The 15,052-nt window shown below is 37.2% G+C and overlaps 1 protein-coding gene across 1 annotated transcript in view; it reads right to left on the minus strand.

The window, feature by feature from the left end:
• The window catches only part of Myoz2 (myozenin 2), a 28,272-nt gene that overhangs the window by 2,082 nt on the left and 11,138 nt on the right, over positions 1-15,052 (minus strand). Inside the window, exons 4-5 of the mRNA XM_052731986.1 lie at positions 9,204-9,333; positions 6,775-6,958 (exon numbers count right to left, since the gene is read on the minus strand). Coding sequence (XP_052587946.1) covers positions 6,775-6,958; positions 9,204-9,333 — 314 coding nt within the window. The remainder of the gene's footprint in view (positions 1-6,774; positions 6,959-9,203; positions 9,334-15,052) is intronic.

The following is a 15,052-nucleotide window of genomic DNA, read 5'->3' on the forward strand; positions in this document are numbered from 1 at the left end:
CTAGCAGGTGGCAAGGTTGAGAGTTTTTGACTGATGTGCAGGTGGGAACGTGACTTGAGAGGGCAGTCACACTGTGTTGGCCCTCTTCACTTGCATGTACACTTGGTTTTGGCCAGGTAGGAAGCTGATTTTCCTTCCTGCTTATGCTCACCATCATGTTGCCTCTACTCACCTCCTTTTTTTTTTTCTTTCTCTGTTTGGAATTCTCTTGTTCTAATACATTCCAAACACTCCTTAAGTTTAAACTCATAACTTCTTGAAGATTTCCTTGCCTTGAAACCATGTTTTCACAAACTCTGCCTTCTAACTTTTCATTTTTTTGGTATTGGTTTATCTGTTATTTATTACTTTACTGAACTCCAGAAGGGTTGGAATTCTCTCTGCTGTGTGTTGTAACTTATTACAATATGCTTGCATAGTGCATTCTACCAGAAGATTCCACACAGACATCCGGACAACAGGAGTGGGCAAAACTTATGTTTTCCAGTATAATGGGGAACACTTTAGAAAGACATGGACAGGATCTAATTTTCTTTACATCTCGATCACTTTGCTCTCTTTCTTGAATATCTTAAGTACAGTCTGTTTGCCTTCTATTAAAGAAATACTAGAGCATTAGTATGTACAATGGGCACTACCAACTTTTGAATAATCAATTTTGAGTTGTTTAATTGTTTTAGTCTGCCGGAAGGAAGGTTCTATTCAGTGTCCTTCCCATTTTCTCAATCCATGCACTGTAGTGTCCATAAAGCTTCCCCGCTGGGAGCTGCTATTGGCTGTTCGTTATTCTTTTAACTTCACAGGATCTCTTTTTCCACCAGTCAGCCATTAAGATTTGAATTCAATTCGTTAGAAAAACCGTGCAAAGGGCACAGGAAGTGTCGTGCAACCAACAGCATTTCAAGCTTCAGTCACGACAGCTTTAACTAATTTGGTGGTCAGTGTTAATACAGCCTCAGAGAGCAGGAGTTGAAAGAGTTTAATGACTGCATTTTGGTTCAAAATATCTTTAATGGTATGAGGAAATTTTTATTTTGTTGATGTTTTTTGGAGGGGGATTGGGTTTGAATCCAAGGTTACACACAAATGATTCACAAATATACAGCTACTCGGACACATGCCAGACTCAGAAATATTTTATGTGGCTTTTAACTTTCCATATAATTTGCCATAGTCTTTTAAAAATGATTACACAGAATAGAGAAAATAATTCTAAAAATATTTTAAAACTATGTTAGCTCAGAAACACTTGAAATTTTATAGACTGACTTGAAAATTTTGTCAAACTTCGAAAACAAATCTTGTTCTAAAACATTCACTGGACACTGTGTTCACCATGGGTTTTTTCTTTTTTACTCTGCAATATTTGTTGTTTTATAATTATATAATAACAGTAAGTTCCTAAAATTGAGCCTGTATCAATTAAGTTGAACCCTAACTTATTAATCTTTATTCACACATGTGACATGGATTTCTCCTTATGTGTTGGATTCAAGGGTTTCTGTTTCTTTATTTTGTTGTACTCAGGGTCAAACTCAGGACGTTGTGCAATCTGGCAAGCACCTTACCCCTGAACTACATTCCCATCACTGGGTTCTTGTTTGCCAAGTATTTAATATATGTATATTCCTAGAAATAGTCTCAGCGTTCCACCTTGTTAGTACTCTGCTATATTTTTTCTAGAAAGATCATATGCCTCCATTAGCACATTTTATCCTAATCCATCTAAGAATACCAAATAGCAATTATGAAAATCCATTGTTTCTCAGCATGTGCTAGAAGAATGTGAGGAGAAACCAAAGGCATCGTCATTACTGTCAAAGACATTGTAATCCCTTTAGAAGTTAGTCAACTCGTTTTCCTGTAATAAAGGCATACTATACTGAATTGTGTTGGAAAAGTCTCCCGGAATGTACAGGAAGCAGACAATACAACAAATAAAGCAAGTGAGAGTTGATATTGAGGATAATCAAGCTTCCAGTGGGGAAAAAAAAGTGCATTGAGATCATGATCAGAGCCATTGATTGACAGATTATAACTTTCCTGAAAGAAGGGAGAAGAGGCTATAAGCCAAAAAGAGTCATTGAAGAGGGTTATGGATGAATCAGCTTGCCTAGGGGAGGAACAGGGAGGGGGTTGTGACCCACATGTTGAGAACCAATATTCTAAGATAAATTGCTTAACATTCAGGGATTCCCAAACATTATATAAGACCAATTCATTATTCAACATAGATGTTTAATGAATGCCTACTAGGTTCCAGGTACCATTATAAATGCTAAAGTCATGGTAAAAATAGGACATAGTGGTACAACTTTTCACTGGTGTCTGCGTTATAGAGAGGGACATTCATGGAAAGAGAATGGATTGACCATATAGGAGGTAATGAGTGCCATGAAGAAAAATAAAACATGGTACTTATAGCATTGTGGATTTAAGTCCAAGAGGAAGAACACCACTTAAATTCACTCATCAGGAAGTCTTGATAAGATAACACAGAGTCCTCTGTACCAATTTATTAATTATTTTAGACTGGAGATAGAGCTGAGTAGTAGAGGCCATGCCTAGCATTTGGCAATGTCCTGGGGTCAATTTCCCACAGTAAGAACACAGAAGAAAAAGGGGAAAGGGGAGGGGGAGAGGGGGAGAATCAGGAGGAGGGGGGAGAGAGAGAGAGAGAGAGAGAGAGAGAGAGAGAGAGAGAGAGAGAGAGGGAGGGAGGGAGAGACAGAGAGAGACACAGAGAGAGAGAGAGACAGAGAGACAGAGAGACAGAGAGTTTCAAGATAGGAACAATAGAGCCACTGAATCAAGCATGGCTGTTTTACATGGTCTCTGCACAGAACACTCATTACTGGGGTTTTATGAATGGTTACACACATTAGATAAGAGGCTGGAGTCGAACATTTCTGAAGTAAGCAGAATTTGGTCAAGTGATTTTATAGTTATTCCAGAAATAAAATTTACTTGTTTTAAAATGCATTTTCTGAATTAAATCTCAAAGGGAGAGCTCTCTACCTCTCAACCCGCTGCTTAGGTTTGGCATTCAGTGTACTGTCTTCCTGGTTTTTAGCCAATGCAGGTTATTTTTTCTGAAGAAGCTGTGAGTAGTTTTCTTGACTTGTAAAGGACAATATTCCTTCTGTTCCATCACCCATCTCTTAGCTCCCACTACAGGTCCAGTGGAGGTTGCTGTTAGGAAAACAGTTTTCTTTTCTTTGGCACCTCTGAGACAACATCCTGTTGATTTGGGCTCCATTACCCTTTCCACAGACATGAAGGAGAATCCAGTATCCAGAGTGGGAGACTATAAGGTGTTTCAGGTCCATGGAAATACTTTCAAGCTTCATTCCAAGTTAGTGGAGCACAAATTTCCAGTGGAAAGACTCCAAGTCTTCGTTTAAAATGGAATTGTATCTCTATAATTTCCATAATACTAACTTTTCAGAAATAGATCTGAGTTAAAATGGTTTTCATATTATGTCATCTATGTAGTGAATAGCAAGCCTGTATCTCTCAGATTCACAGATTGATGCTTTCTTATTCACTCTGATGTCCATTTGTAAAATTAAACAGCACTGGATGTATAATATATTCATGATAATTGTTAATTTTTTCTGCAAGGTAAAACGTTTGCATAGAAATTAAAAAAATAAATTATTCTATCAAATAGCAAATAAGTGTGCTATATTTAAAGCACTTTAATCATAAAATATATTCTAAGGGTGAGAAAATTAAGTTAAACGTTGCACCTAAGATCATACAGCAATTTGAAGCAAAGCCAGGAATTTCCTCTCTCTCAGCTTATTTCTCTTGTGCTCCACGGGTCTGAATGTAGCATGAAGTTTGAATACATACAAAAGGAATATAAGAACAAAAAGTTGTATTCAGATCCTGATCATTTTGAGATTGTAATTATCCTTGGGAGTCAGTTTTCTTTCAATCATTATCACCACTGAGTGTTAGCTTGCACCTTACCCTTTGTTAATATCCAGTGATTATGCCTAAGAACATGGGGGCACCAAACCGCAGCGATTTACTTCTTGCAAGGACTTTAGGATATGTGGAACCTTCTCTCTCTCTCTCTCTCTCTCTCTCTCTCTCTCTCTCTCTCTCTCTGTGTGTGTGTGTGTGTGTGTGTGTGTGTATGTGTCTTTACCATTTGTTTTACAAAAATGAGAAAACATTACATCAGCATGAAGTCTCAGTGTAGTAACATATTGAATAATTTAGTAAATATAGGGAGAGAAACAATACTACTGCATTTTACTTTTGAAACATATGCATAATAGTTGAGGAACTAAATTCTTGGTCAAATTATATTCTCAGAATCATTAGTAGTTTGAGAAAATAAAATTGTGTTGACATACAATGTGGAAAAATCCATTTTATACCTGGAAATTATTTGAGCTTCTCTTTTTAAATGACTGGACTATATTCTGACAAATTAAAATGAAGGGCCTTTGTCACATTGAATTTATACAGGTTAGAGATCATTATTGGAGTTACTTTGTCTCTAGGAGAGTTTTACAATACAATTTTTATTGAAGTACAAGATAAACAAAGAAGCACTCACAAATCATAGATTACAGGCCATGAAATAATGAAAATGATTTGTTTTCTAGCGGTTTGTTCCTGGTGTATTTCATGCTGACTTAGCACTCTGTATTCCTGCCACATTTCCTTTCTCATTCTGGTGATTGTCTGTAGCTCCTTTCGGATGTTTGTGGGCATAACCATGCCATCTGTGAACAATGGCAACCCTGTTTGTTATTCTTGTCTTACTGTCTAGTAGGGACCAACAATTGTCTGTGTCTGAAAATGTGTATGTAAATTTAACTTTGACTGTTAAGGAATACTTTATAAATTGGTAGTTATGTTATGATTTCAGGTGTTATTTCCTGACTTCCATCATTTTAGTTAGGAAATCAACTTGCTTTTAATTCTTTGAAGAGATACTTTAATCCTGGGCCTTAGAACCTCCTCCTTCCTGCCTCACTCACACTTCTCAGCTTTCGTGGTGTTTCTTGAAGCTTCGTGTCTTCTAGCAAGTTTGAAAAAGTCTTGGCCATCAGTCCTTCCCATGTCGCTTTAACTCCTCCACAGGGTCCTGTTCCCACAGATTGGCATGGCTGCTGCACATATGTCCCCTGCTTCCCTTGCTCTGTGAATCCCCCCCCCCCTCCCCCCCGTGTTCAGCGGGAACATTGTCCCATGACATGTATACAACCATCTTGGAATTGCCATACATCTTAGGAACTACTGTAGAGCATTATATGCATCCTTGCTCAGTCATAAACCCTGCTGCCCCTAGAAGTAGTCAATATTTTGAATTTTATAGTAATATAAACACCAAATAAATTTTAAACTGGAGGACATTCTACTAAGCCAATCTAAAAAGACAAATACTATATGATGTCACTTATAAGAAATATTTAGAGTAGGGAAAATCGTAAGGACAGAAAGTAGAATCGTGGCTGGTCGGAGACTAGGAATGTGCATAAAAATCATTGTCTAACAGATGTGGGAGTTGGGGTCTTACAAGGAAATGTGTCTTGGGGACGGTGGTAGTAGTTACGTATATTGTGAGTATAGTTATCATATGATTATAAGTGAGGGATTGGAAAGATGGCTCAGCAGTTAAGAGCATGCCCTGCTCTTGCAGGTTTCTAGATTCCCGGCATTTAAATGGTGGCACACAACCATCTGTAACTCCAGTTCCAGGGGACCTTGTGCCCTTTCCTGACCTCCATGGACACCAGGAACACACGTGGTCTTTTAAAAAGTGGTTAAAGTTGTCCAATTTATACTACGTGTTTTATCATAATAAAAAGTTGACAGAAACTTAACAGTCGTAAAGATGATTTGAGTCTAAAGTTGTATCATCCAAAAGGACTGACTTTTGTCTCAGCAGCTGCGTGACTGGGAGGAGGGAGTATTTGCCCATCTTGCCACTGCTGATTGAAGGCACATGGAGTGTGTTGAAGGCTGGTCTAGAGCTTGCCTTTACTCTAAGGGATGTGTTAATGATTTCTACCAGAAAGCCTGGAGTAGACAGCAGGGCTTCTCCGTGAAAGACCCTAATCTCTTCCTGCTCATCACATGCTCCAGACTGCTCGGTTTTGCTAACCCTCTCGGCCTTTTATGTTTTACCCGTGAGCACCTGCCTCAGAAAAGTGACATCAAATATTGCGTTTAGATTCTAAATTTTCCTTTTTTCCCCCCTGAGATTTTGGTCTTCAAGATAATTGACTGTCTTCATAGCTTTTAAATAACTTAAAAAAAAAAAAAGATGATTGTGCCTAAAAGGCAGCTCACTGGGTGAAGGCCCTTGAAGTTCTGCCTGATGACCTGAGTTCAATCTCTGGGTCTTACTTGGTAGAAAACAAGAACAGACCCCTGCGGGTTCTCTTCTGGCCTCTGCATGTGCTATGGCACATGCGCTGACCTCCCACCACACAAACAAAATGGATGAATATAAATAAATAAATAAATAAATAAATAAATAAATAAATAAATAAATGGTAAAATTTAAAACTTTCATTATTTTTATGAATTTTTTCATATAGACTCCAGTGAATTAACCAGTTAAAACTTTTAGAGTATTAGTGCAAAAAAAATGAGTGTTCACTCAGACTTAGACACCTGTGTTTGTATGTAGATGATTTTCTTAAGATCAAAGCTGGTTTTCTACAGAGGATTCGATTCCCTCTCTGGCCGTGAGATTGTCTGGGTCTCACACATCCACCGAGTCACGCTGGATAACTGAGTTACCTGTTAAAACTCCTGTAATCAGGTAGTTCTGCCTTTCCTTCCGGCTTGAAAAGTTTCGGGTACAAAGCCTCCAGGAGCTCGGGGTCGCTGCCAATGGCCTGCTCCCAGGGCGACTGGTAGTACTTGGGAACGGCCGTCGTGTTAAATCTTTCAGGAGGAATTTCCTTCAGTGGTCCAGAATATCCTTTGGAAACAGCAAAAGTGAATACACAGAGTGCCCCTCATTTACTAAATGCCACCTAACATCTTCCTGCATTTAGTGTTTCTTGCTGGGGTAAGTTCAGGACAAACCCTTTCTATGAGTCAACAGAAAGCAGCAAACTGAAGTGGAGACATTTAAAAACTCTTTTAAATTTAAGGACCTTAGAAAAGAAGACACTTATTATTATTGTTATTATTATCATTGTTATTTATTAACACTTTTAATGATTTGCTTTTCCAAATCATGTTATTTTCCCTTGAGTCTAATTTAAATTTATTTAAACAAAACTATTATTTTTAAATGTGCTCTTATGTTATTTTACATTAGACTCAAAAAAATCATTTTAAAAGAAGAGTTAAGTACCCACTGTAGCCTTATTGTTATGAAATTCTTCATACACACACTAATTTTAGCTAGGCTGTGATGGGACACACCTTTAATCCCAGCACTCAGGGAGCAGAGGCAGGTGGATCTCTTGAGTTCGAGGCCAGCCTGGTCTACAGAGTAAGTCCAGGATAGCCAGGGCTATTACACAGAGAAATCCTGTCTCAAAACAAACAAACAAACAAAACCAAAAACAAAGAAGAAAAGAGAAAAAGGAAAAGAAAGAAAAATATTTAAGTATTAATAGTCAGCCCTGAAATCATATACACACAAACAAAAAACATAGACTCAACAGATTGTATTTATGTATATATATGTAATGATAATATACACACATATAAATAATATATATGTAATAATAATAATAAAGAGGCAATCAATTTGAGAGTGGAGAGGGATTGGAGGAAGGGGACATGGAGGGGATTGGAGTGACGAAAGGAATGGAGAAAGTGATAATTATATTTTAATTGAAAATGTAAAATTAAATAAATAAATTTAAAAAATTAACCAAGCACTCGTCATATCTTAAAGACAATACTCATCATACTTAGTTCTCACCCTAACTTGTTTTCCTTATTTTAAAGATTTAAAAAAGTCAAACCAAAATAAATTAATTTTTTAACAGTGCAACAGTAAAATGAAAAGGAGCGGGTGGACAGATCATGGCATTGAACTCGGCCACTGTGAGCTGGAAGCTCGCTTTCTGCCGTAGCTTCTGTTTGGAACAACGGAAGAACTTTGTTACCACATTAATCTTAGAATACTGTGCAGTTGAATTGTGCTTACTTGTTCTTCTGCAATGTTGTTTTAGTATGTCTGTGGTTTTCCTCAATGTGATCAATCAGAATGCTTCTAAATGATCTAAATTCAGCAGCGGTGATGTTCAACTTACTTCTCTTTAAAGATTAAATGTTAGTGAGTTGCCTCACCTATATTCAAAAATCGTTTATTACCACTCTTTGAGGAAAACTCTTGAAATGCTTTTCCTAAATTGTTTATTCATTTTCTAGAACTCAAGAGATATTGCTCATTTCACAGTTTAGTTCCATAAATTAAAAAAATTACTTTGCATATTACTCTTAAGGCAATATTTGAATTTTTAAAGACAAAAAAAACTTGCTATAGTTTATTTTGAAAAGTTACTAATTGATTAATATAATTTTTCCTAAAGATATCTCTCAGCATGTAATAACATTTCTAAATAATACATATTAACATAATAGGATTTGTTTTTAAAACAAGCTAAAAGACTATGTTCTTTTTTTGTTTGTGGGTTTTGTTGTTATTGTTGATATTGTTTGTTTCTTTTGAGACAGAGTTTAAGTAGCCCAGACTGGCCTGAAAGTCATAAACCTCCTGCCTTAGCTTCCAGACTACTAGGATTAAAGGAATGAGCCACCTACACCTAATGAAATCCATGCTTTACAGACTGCATATAAATCCTTTCAGAGAACATAAACCATGAAAAAGCTGACTCCTGAGAGCTGTCTTCTGACCTCCACATGCACTCAGCAGAAGTCTCACACCACCACCCATACATACACACACACACACACACACACACACACACACACACACACACACACACACACTCATACATACACAAACCCTAAATAAATAAAAATTTTAAAAAGGAGTATCATGGACTGTCTGAAAGAATATATAACTATTATAAATATTTTACATGATTCTTTCAAACTTAAATTTTACTTTTGTCTTAAACTTATGAACAAAATATAATGAGAAAAGTTGCATCATTTAAATGCCACTTAATGAAATGTCAACGAGTAGCATTTTTAAATACAAAGAAATTTTACTGTTCCATTTGAGGATGCTTAGTTACCTGGTGCGATGTTCTCTGGATTTGGAGGGCTTCGGGGATCTGGGGTGTTGGGAGGAGTCGAGGGGGCTTGCTGCGGACCACTTTCCAGGTTGCTTCCATCAATTTTCCCATTCTGCATAGCAATGTTGTGCTGTATTTGTTTAAAAGTCAAATGAAACTATTAGGCACAGTAATAGCATATGCAAGCCTCCATTTGTATATCAAGAAACTAAACATGATGCCACCATATTGTTCCTCAGGACCGCAGTAATTTACATTGTAATAAAGTTGAACAGTTCAGTGAAAACTTTTGTGTATGTCAGGCTATAATTCACTGGACAAAAATGAAAACCAAAATGCATTGAGCATTACTGTGTGCATGACCTTGTGGTACTTTCCTTCAATTTATTTGATTTCTGTTCATAACATCGCTATAAGAAATGTGTTTAATTGTAGAATCTTTACCAATCTAATAAAAGACAGCATATGGCCCAACATTTGACGTAGATATTCTTTTACAAAATAATATTTTTCTCAATTCTTTGAGAATTCTATATAATGTATTTTGCTCATATTCATCTCCCTTCCCAAATTCCTCCAAGATCCTCCCCCATTTACCCAAACTTCATGTCTTCCTTTCCCATCAAGTCCGGTATGTATTGGCTAACTACTCATGAGTGTGGGGCTTGCCCAGGTCGACCAGGTGTCACACTCTTAAAGAAAACTGACTTTTCCTCTCTCAGCAGCAATTAAACAGCAAGAGCTCTTCAGCTAGGGTTGGGACCTCATGCCCCCCTCCCTGCTCCCCGCTCTTGGGCTGGGGTTCTGTCTGGCTTGAGCTTGCTGTCACACTGTCACATGGTCACATTGCTCTGAGTTTATAGGTGCTTCTGTTCCCCTGTGTCTGGCAAATGCCATCCACTACCCCTGGCTGTTACAATCTTCCCAGCCTCTTGTCCACGAGATTCCTGAGCCTTGAGAAGAGGGTTGTTATACTGATGTACCATTTAGGACTGAGCACTCTGAAGTCTGTTATTCTTTGCATGTTAACCAATTGGAGTCTCTATGGTAATTGCTATCTACTTCAAGAAGACGCTTCTCTGATGAAGGCTGAACGGTGCACTGATCTGTGGCTTTAGCAATATGTTATTAGGAATCATTTTAATGCTATGTGTTTTAGCAGAATATGCTAGCAGATTTTCCCCTTGGGCCCATGACCTTTGTAGCCACAAGTCCTTGGCTCTATTGATAGTGTCATACTTAAGTCCAATGAAAAAGTGGTTGATTACTCCTGTAAAATTTGTGCCTCCATTGTACCAGTGGGCATGTTTTGCTAGGCCAGTCATTAATGTAATTTGCAAGGTTCACAGCTGGCTGTGATAGGCTTGCTTTTCTCTTGTAGCATGCATAGCACCATTCAGCACCATGAAAGCAGACAGTAGGGATGAAGCTTCTTCCAGTTGACTACCAGCTAGATGTCCTCATGTTCGCTATGACTCAAGTATGTGGCGTCTTCGGCAATGAGATCTTACTGTCAGGCATGAAGTAGCAAAGTATTGTATATTTACATTTCCCTGATTTCTAACAATGTTGAATACTTTTAAAGATACTTCTTAGCAGTTTTGATTTGTTCTTTAGAGAACTCTCTGTTCACATCCATAAGCCATTTTTAACTGGGCCATTTGATTTCTTGGCTCTGTTTTGAATTCTTTATATATTCTTGGCAAAGATTCTCTTCTACTCTGTGGGCTTCCTCCCCGTTCAATTGATCAATGTCTTCCAATTGATGAATGGATGTTGAAAATATGGCACATATAGACAGTGGAATATTATTTAGTTGTAAAGAAAATGAAATCATGAAATTTACAAGTAACAAAATATTATACTAAGTGAGGTAACCCTTAGTTTGTCCAGAAAGACAAACACCCTGTTGGTGTCCCTTATTGGTGGATCCTAGATGTGAATTTTTAGATGTGAGTATATAACCTGGAGTAACCTCAGAAGCCAGGAAAGTAAAAAGGGGAATCGGGGGGGGGGGGGTGTTCTAGAAAGAGGAATAGTCATCCACAGGTGCTATGAAGGGGTACATGGGGAGAAGAGGCTAGGAACTTTAGCTGGGGAGAAGGAAGGGTAATAGAGAGGAAGAGGGAGAGGGGAGGAACAAATAACACCAAGAATGTTTGGAAAGCCATAGGGAATAATATTATTTTATGTTTACCTAAAATTTTATATATAACACACATTTTTACCTATATTATATCGAGTTTAAATGGAATTATGCCACCTGGGATGACAATGCTTCTCCCCAAAACCACAAGTTATTTATCAAAGCCGCCAGTGCCAGACACGTGACATGTCATTTCGAGTTGTCTGTCAGGAGAGTCCAAGAGCACCCCCAAACAACACAGGCCATCGAGGTCGCCCTTGGTTGTCTCTCTGAAACTCAAGGGAAGGCACCAGCAGTGGTGAAAACCACCACACACTTCGGACACAAGACGTGGAGGGTAAGAGCTGGATCTGACCTGGAAGTCTCCTCTCTGAGCACTAGCTCTGCGAGTTCCAGAAGGTGCTTCAGCCACAAACAGCGCTCTAGGTCCCGTCCCTCTGCCGCCATCTTCCTGCGCACAAGCATCTGCTTTGAATTTAATTGAATGCTTGTTTTTGCTTTGCTTTGCTTTGTTTTTTTTTTTTAACAAAGTCTTATATCATGAAAGTATTCTATGAGTATTTGCTGAATTTTTAGTGACTAGATCATCAAATCAAGCTGGTTTCTTTTTGTCATAGCCTTCTTAAACATTGTCTTTCTTTTCCACTTTAGTCTGCATGTGTATATCTTCCTTGCTTTTTTTTTTTCTTTCAAAACTTATTTTGGGTTTAGTTATATGCACGTGTGTCTGTGCATGGGTAGTGTATGTGAATGTAGTTGCCTCAGAGGTCATGGGTTTTGAATCTTCTGGAGCTGGAGTTACAGGCAGTTTGTGAGCTACCACGTAGGCTATGGGAATTAAATGTAGGTCCTCTGTAAGAGCAGCAAGTGCTCTTGACTGCTGAATCCACCCACCTTCCTCATTCTTTATCATACAGATGTTACCTTCTGCTCACTTCCCATCATGCATTTCTCCTTTAGTCAGTTGGAACGCTGATGCTTCTATGTATAACATGACTCCAACCTTTAGATATTCTTTCTTATTTCATGTTGAATATCATTCAAACTCATGTCCAGCCACTAAGATCTTGACTTACCTCTTACACATACCAGCACATTTCCAAGATCTAATCTCCCATATTCCCCGCTCTTTCCTGCTCATCAATTTACTATTGCTGCTTCATCTGCTTGGAATGACCTCCCTTTGCTCATTGTCAACCAGATCCCAAGTTCCCTGTGTCTATCTCCAATCTCCCTCTTCTTTCTAATGTAGCCGACCAGAAATGCCACCACATCTGTTTATCTCAACACTTCAGCTACATCTGTACATTCTCTTACGACCTCTTTTACTTGTTCTGGTCAAACAGATTTTTGTTACCACATTCATGGCACTGGAAGTTCCCCGCTAGTTTATAGACTTTTTAAATCTAGTTAGGCAACATTCTTCTTCTTCTTCTATAGTTATACATAAGACTGTTTTTATCCAGGTGTGGTGGTGCACACTTTTCATCTCAGCACTCATGAAGCAGATGCAGGTGGATCTCTGTGACTTTGAAACCACTATGCACAGTGCCAGGACTGCACAATGAAACTGTCTCAAAAACGTTTTAAAGGCTATTTTTAATAATTACTAAATATAAAATAGTCTATATACATATATAATTCGATGTCTTATAGTTTGAATTTAGCATCTACCTCAAGTGTTTTACTTAATTTACTATATTAGTATTTTACCAATTTCAATTGTAAATTAAAAGACCATTGGGATGTATGTGGTAAGGTACAAAGCATAATGGATAAAGAATCACCTTTTGTTAAGTTTCTAAAAGATGTCTATGAAATGAATTTCACCTATGGGGACAGGTAATCCTACCCACATTCATTTTAGGGATCATGATTCCAGCCTGCTGGAAGCTTCTCCTGAGGCTTACAATGAACAGGAACATCAACTCTGGTTAGTCATTAGCAGGAAGGGCCCAAGACTTCTATTATCACAGGTTAGTGTACAAACAAAGCCCCATGACGCTCAGCTGATGACTGATTGTGACATAAGCCTTAAATTATTATGTCCACCATCTGTACTTCCTGTCAGAAAGGTTGAAAAGACAAACGAAAAATGTGATTTTTAGTTTAGCGACGCTAATCCTAAAGAAAATGAAACCAGAATAGAGCCTTGTAGGCTAAAAGTATGCAAGTTAAAAACAAATATGCAATACACATTACACGATTTCTGCAGAAATAACAAAAAAATAGGGTTTGTTGTAAGCTTTACATCAAATATAAAGAAACTGTTTTTAAAGAAAAAATAATAAAGATATATTAAGACTCTCGATATAGCTTGGTTAGTCTTAGTTAAGAATTGTTTTTTTAATCAGAAGTTTTTATTTTGATAAATTAGTGAATATATTTTGGAGAAAAATGGAATGCAGCAGTCTAAAATCATGACAAACCGAACTATTTGTGAGGGATTAAAGTGTCTCAGTACATTTGCAAATGGGTACTTTTTTCTTTTAGTTTTTAAATTGTATCTTTTATTTTTTGATATTATAATATAATTACATCATTTCCCCTTCCCTTTCCTCCCTCCAAATTCATATATCCCTCCTTGTTCTCTTTCAAGTTCATGGTTCCTTTTTTCATTAATTGTTATTACATATATTATCTATGTATACATATATACATATATATATACACATATATTCTTAAATACGTAAATACATCCTGCTCAGTCTGTATAATGTTACTTGTATATATATTTTCAGGGCTGACCATTTGATATTAGGTAGCCAATTGACATGCTCTTCCCTGGCAGAATTGCCTTTTATAGTACACTTTCCTTTGGAGATTTTAGAGACTGCAAAGTGTTCAATATCCATTTTCAGTGACTTATAGAAGAGGATTATAATTATCATTAATACCTCTTACATTTTTATTTCATCTTGAATACTGTGTGTTTCAATAATTCCTTTATTTCTTTTCTTTTCTTTCTTTTTTTTGCCTTTTATCTAAGAAATAAATGATTTTATCAACCAGGACTCTAAAATTGGATCATATAGCAAGCAATGATTATTTGAAGAACTCATCCATTTGTTGTTGTTATTGTTTATTTCACACAAAATATGTGAAACTTGAATTTGCCAGTGCCCCTTAGGAGTAGATTAAGCTCAAAACTGCATTTATATTTTTATTTTAGTGGTGCACACCTATAATCCCAGTACTCAGGGATGGAGGCAAGAGAATCAGGAGTTCAAGGCCAGCCTTGTGTGCATAGTCGGCTGAGGACCAGTCTGGGATACATGAGACTGTCTGAAAACAAAAACAACAAACCAAAAATGAAGAAAATAAATAATGATACTTAATAGTAGAGATGATGGCATTGGTTATTGGGGATTTGATTCCTGTTATATCTATATGAGATACTAAACATTATAATAAAATAGGAACTATATAGATAAGTAATTATTTTTAGGGTGTCTATAGCTCAATGGATAGGGAAAAGTAAAAGCACTCTCCAGAAAATGTAACCAATAATTAGGCTAATGGCTCATGATGCATTAAAAGGAAACTCTGGCCTGGGAACCAGGCGCTGAGGGCTTGGTCTTGACTCTCCTATCAACAATATGATTTACAAGTTTCTTTGCCTTTCTTAATCTCTTTTCTTATCTATAACATATAGGGACTCAAATCCTCTCTAAGATGCCATCTGACTGTACAAGCTCTTTGT

This window comes from Peromyscus californicus, unplaced genomic scaffold (assembly GCF_007827085.1).
Source record: "Peromyscus californicus insignis strain IS unplaced genomic scaffold, ASM782708v3 Scaffold_9__1_contigs__length_137607984, whole genome shotgun sequence".
Classification (NCBI taxonomy): Eukaryota; Metazoa; Chordata; class Mammalia; order Rodentia; family Cricetidae; genus Peromyscus; species Peromyscus californicus.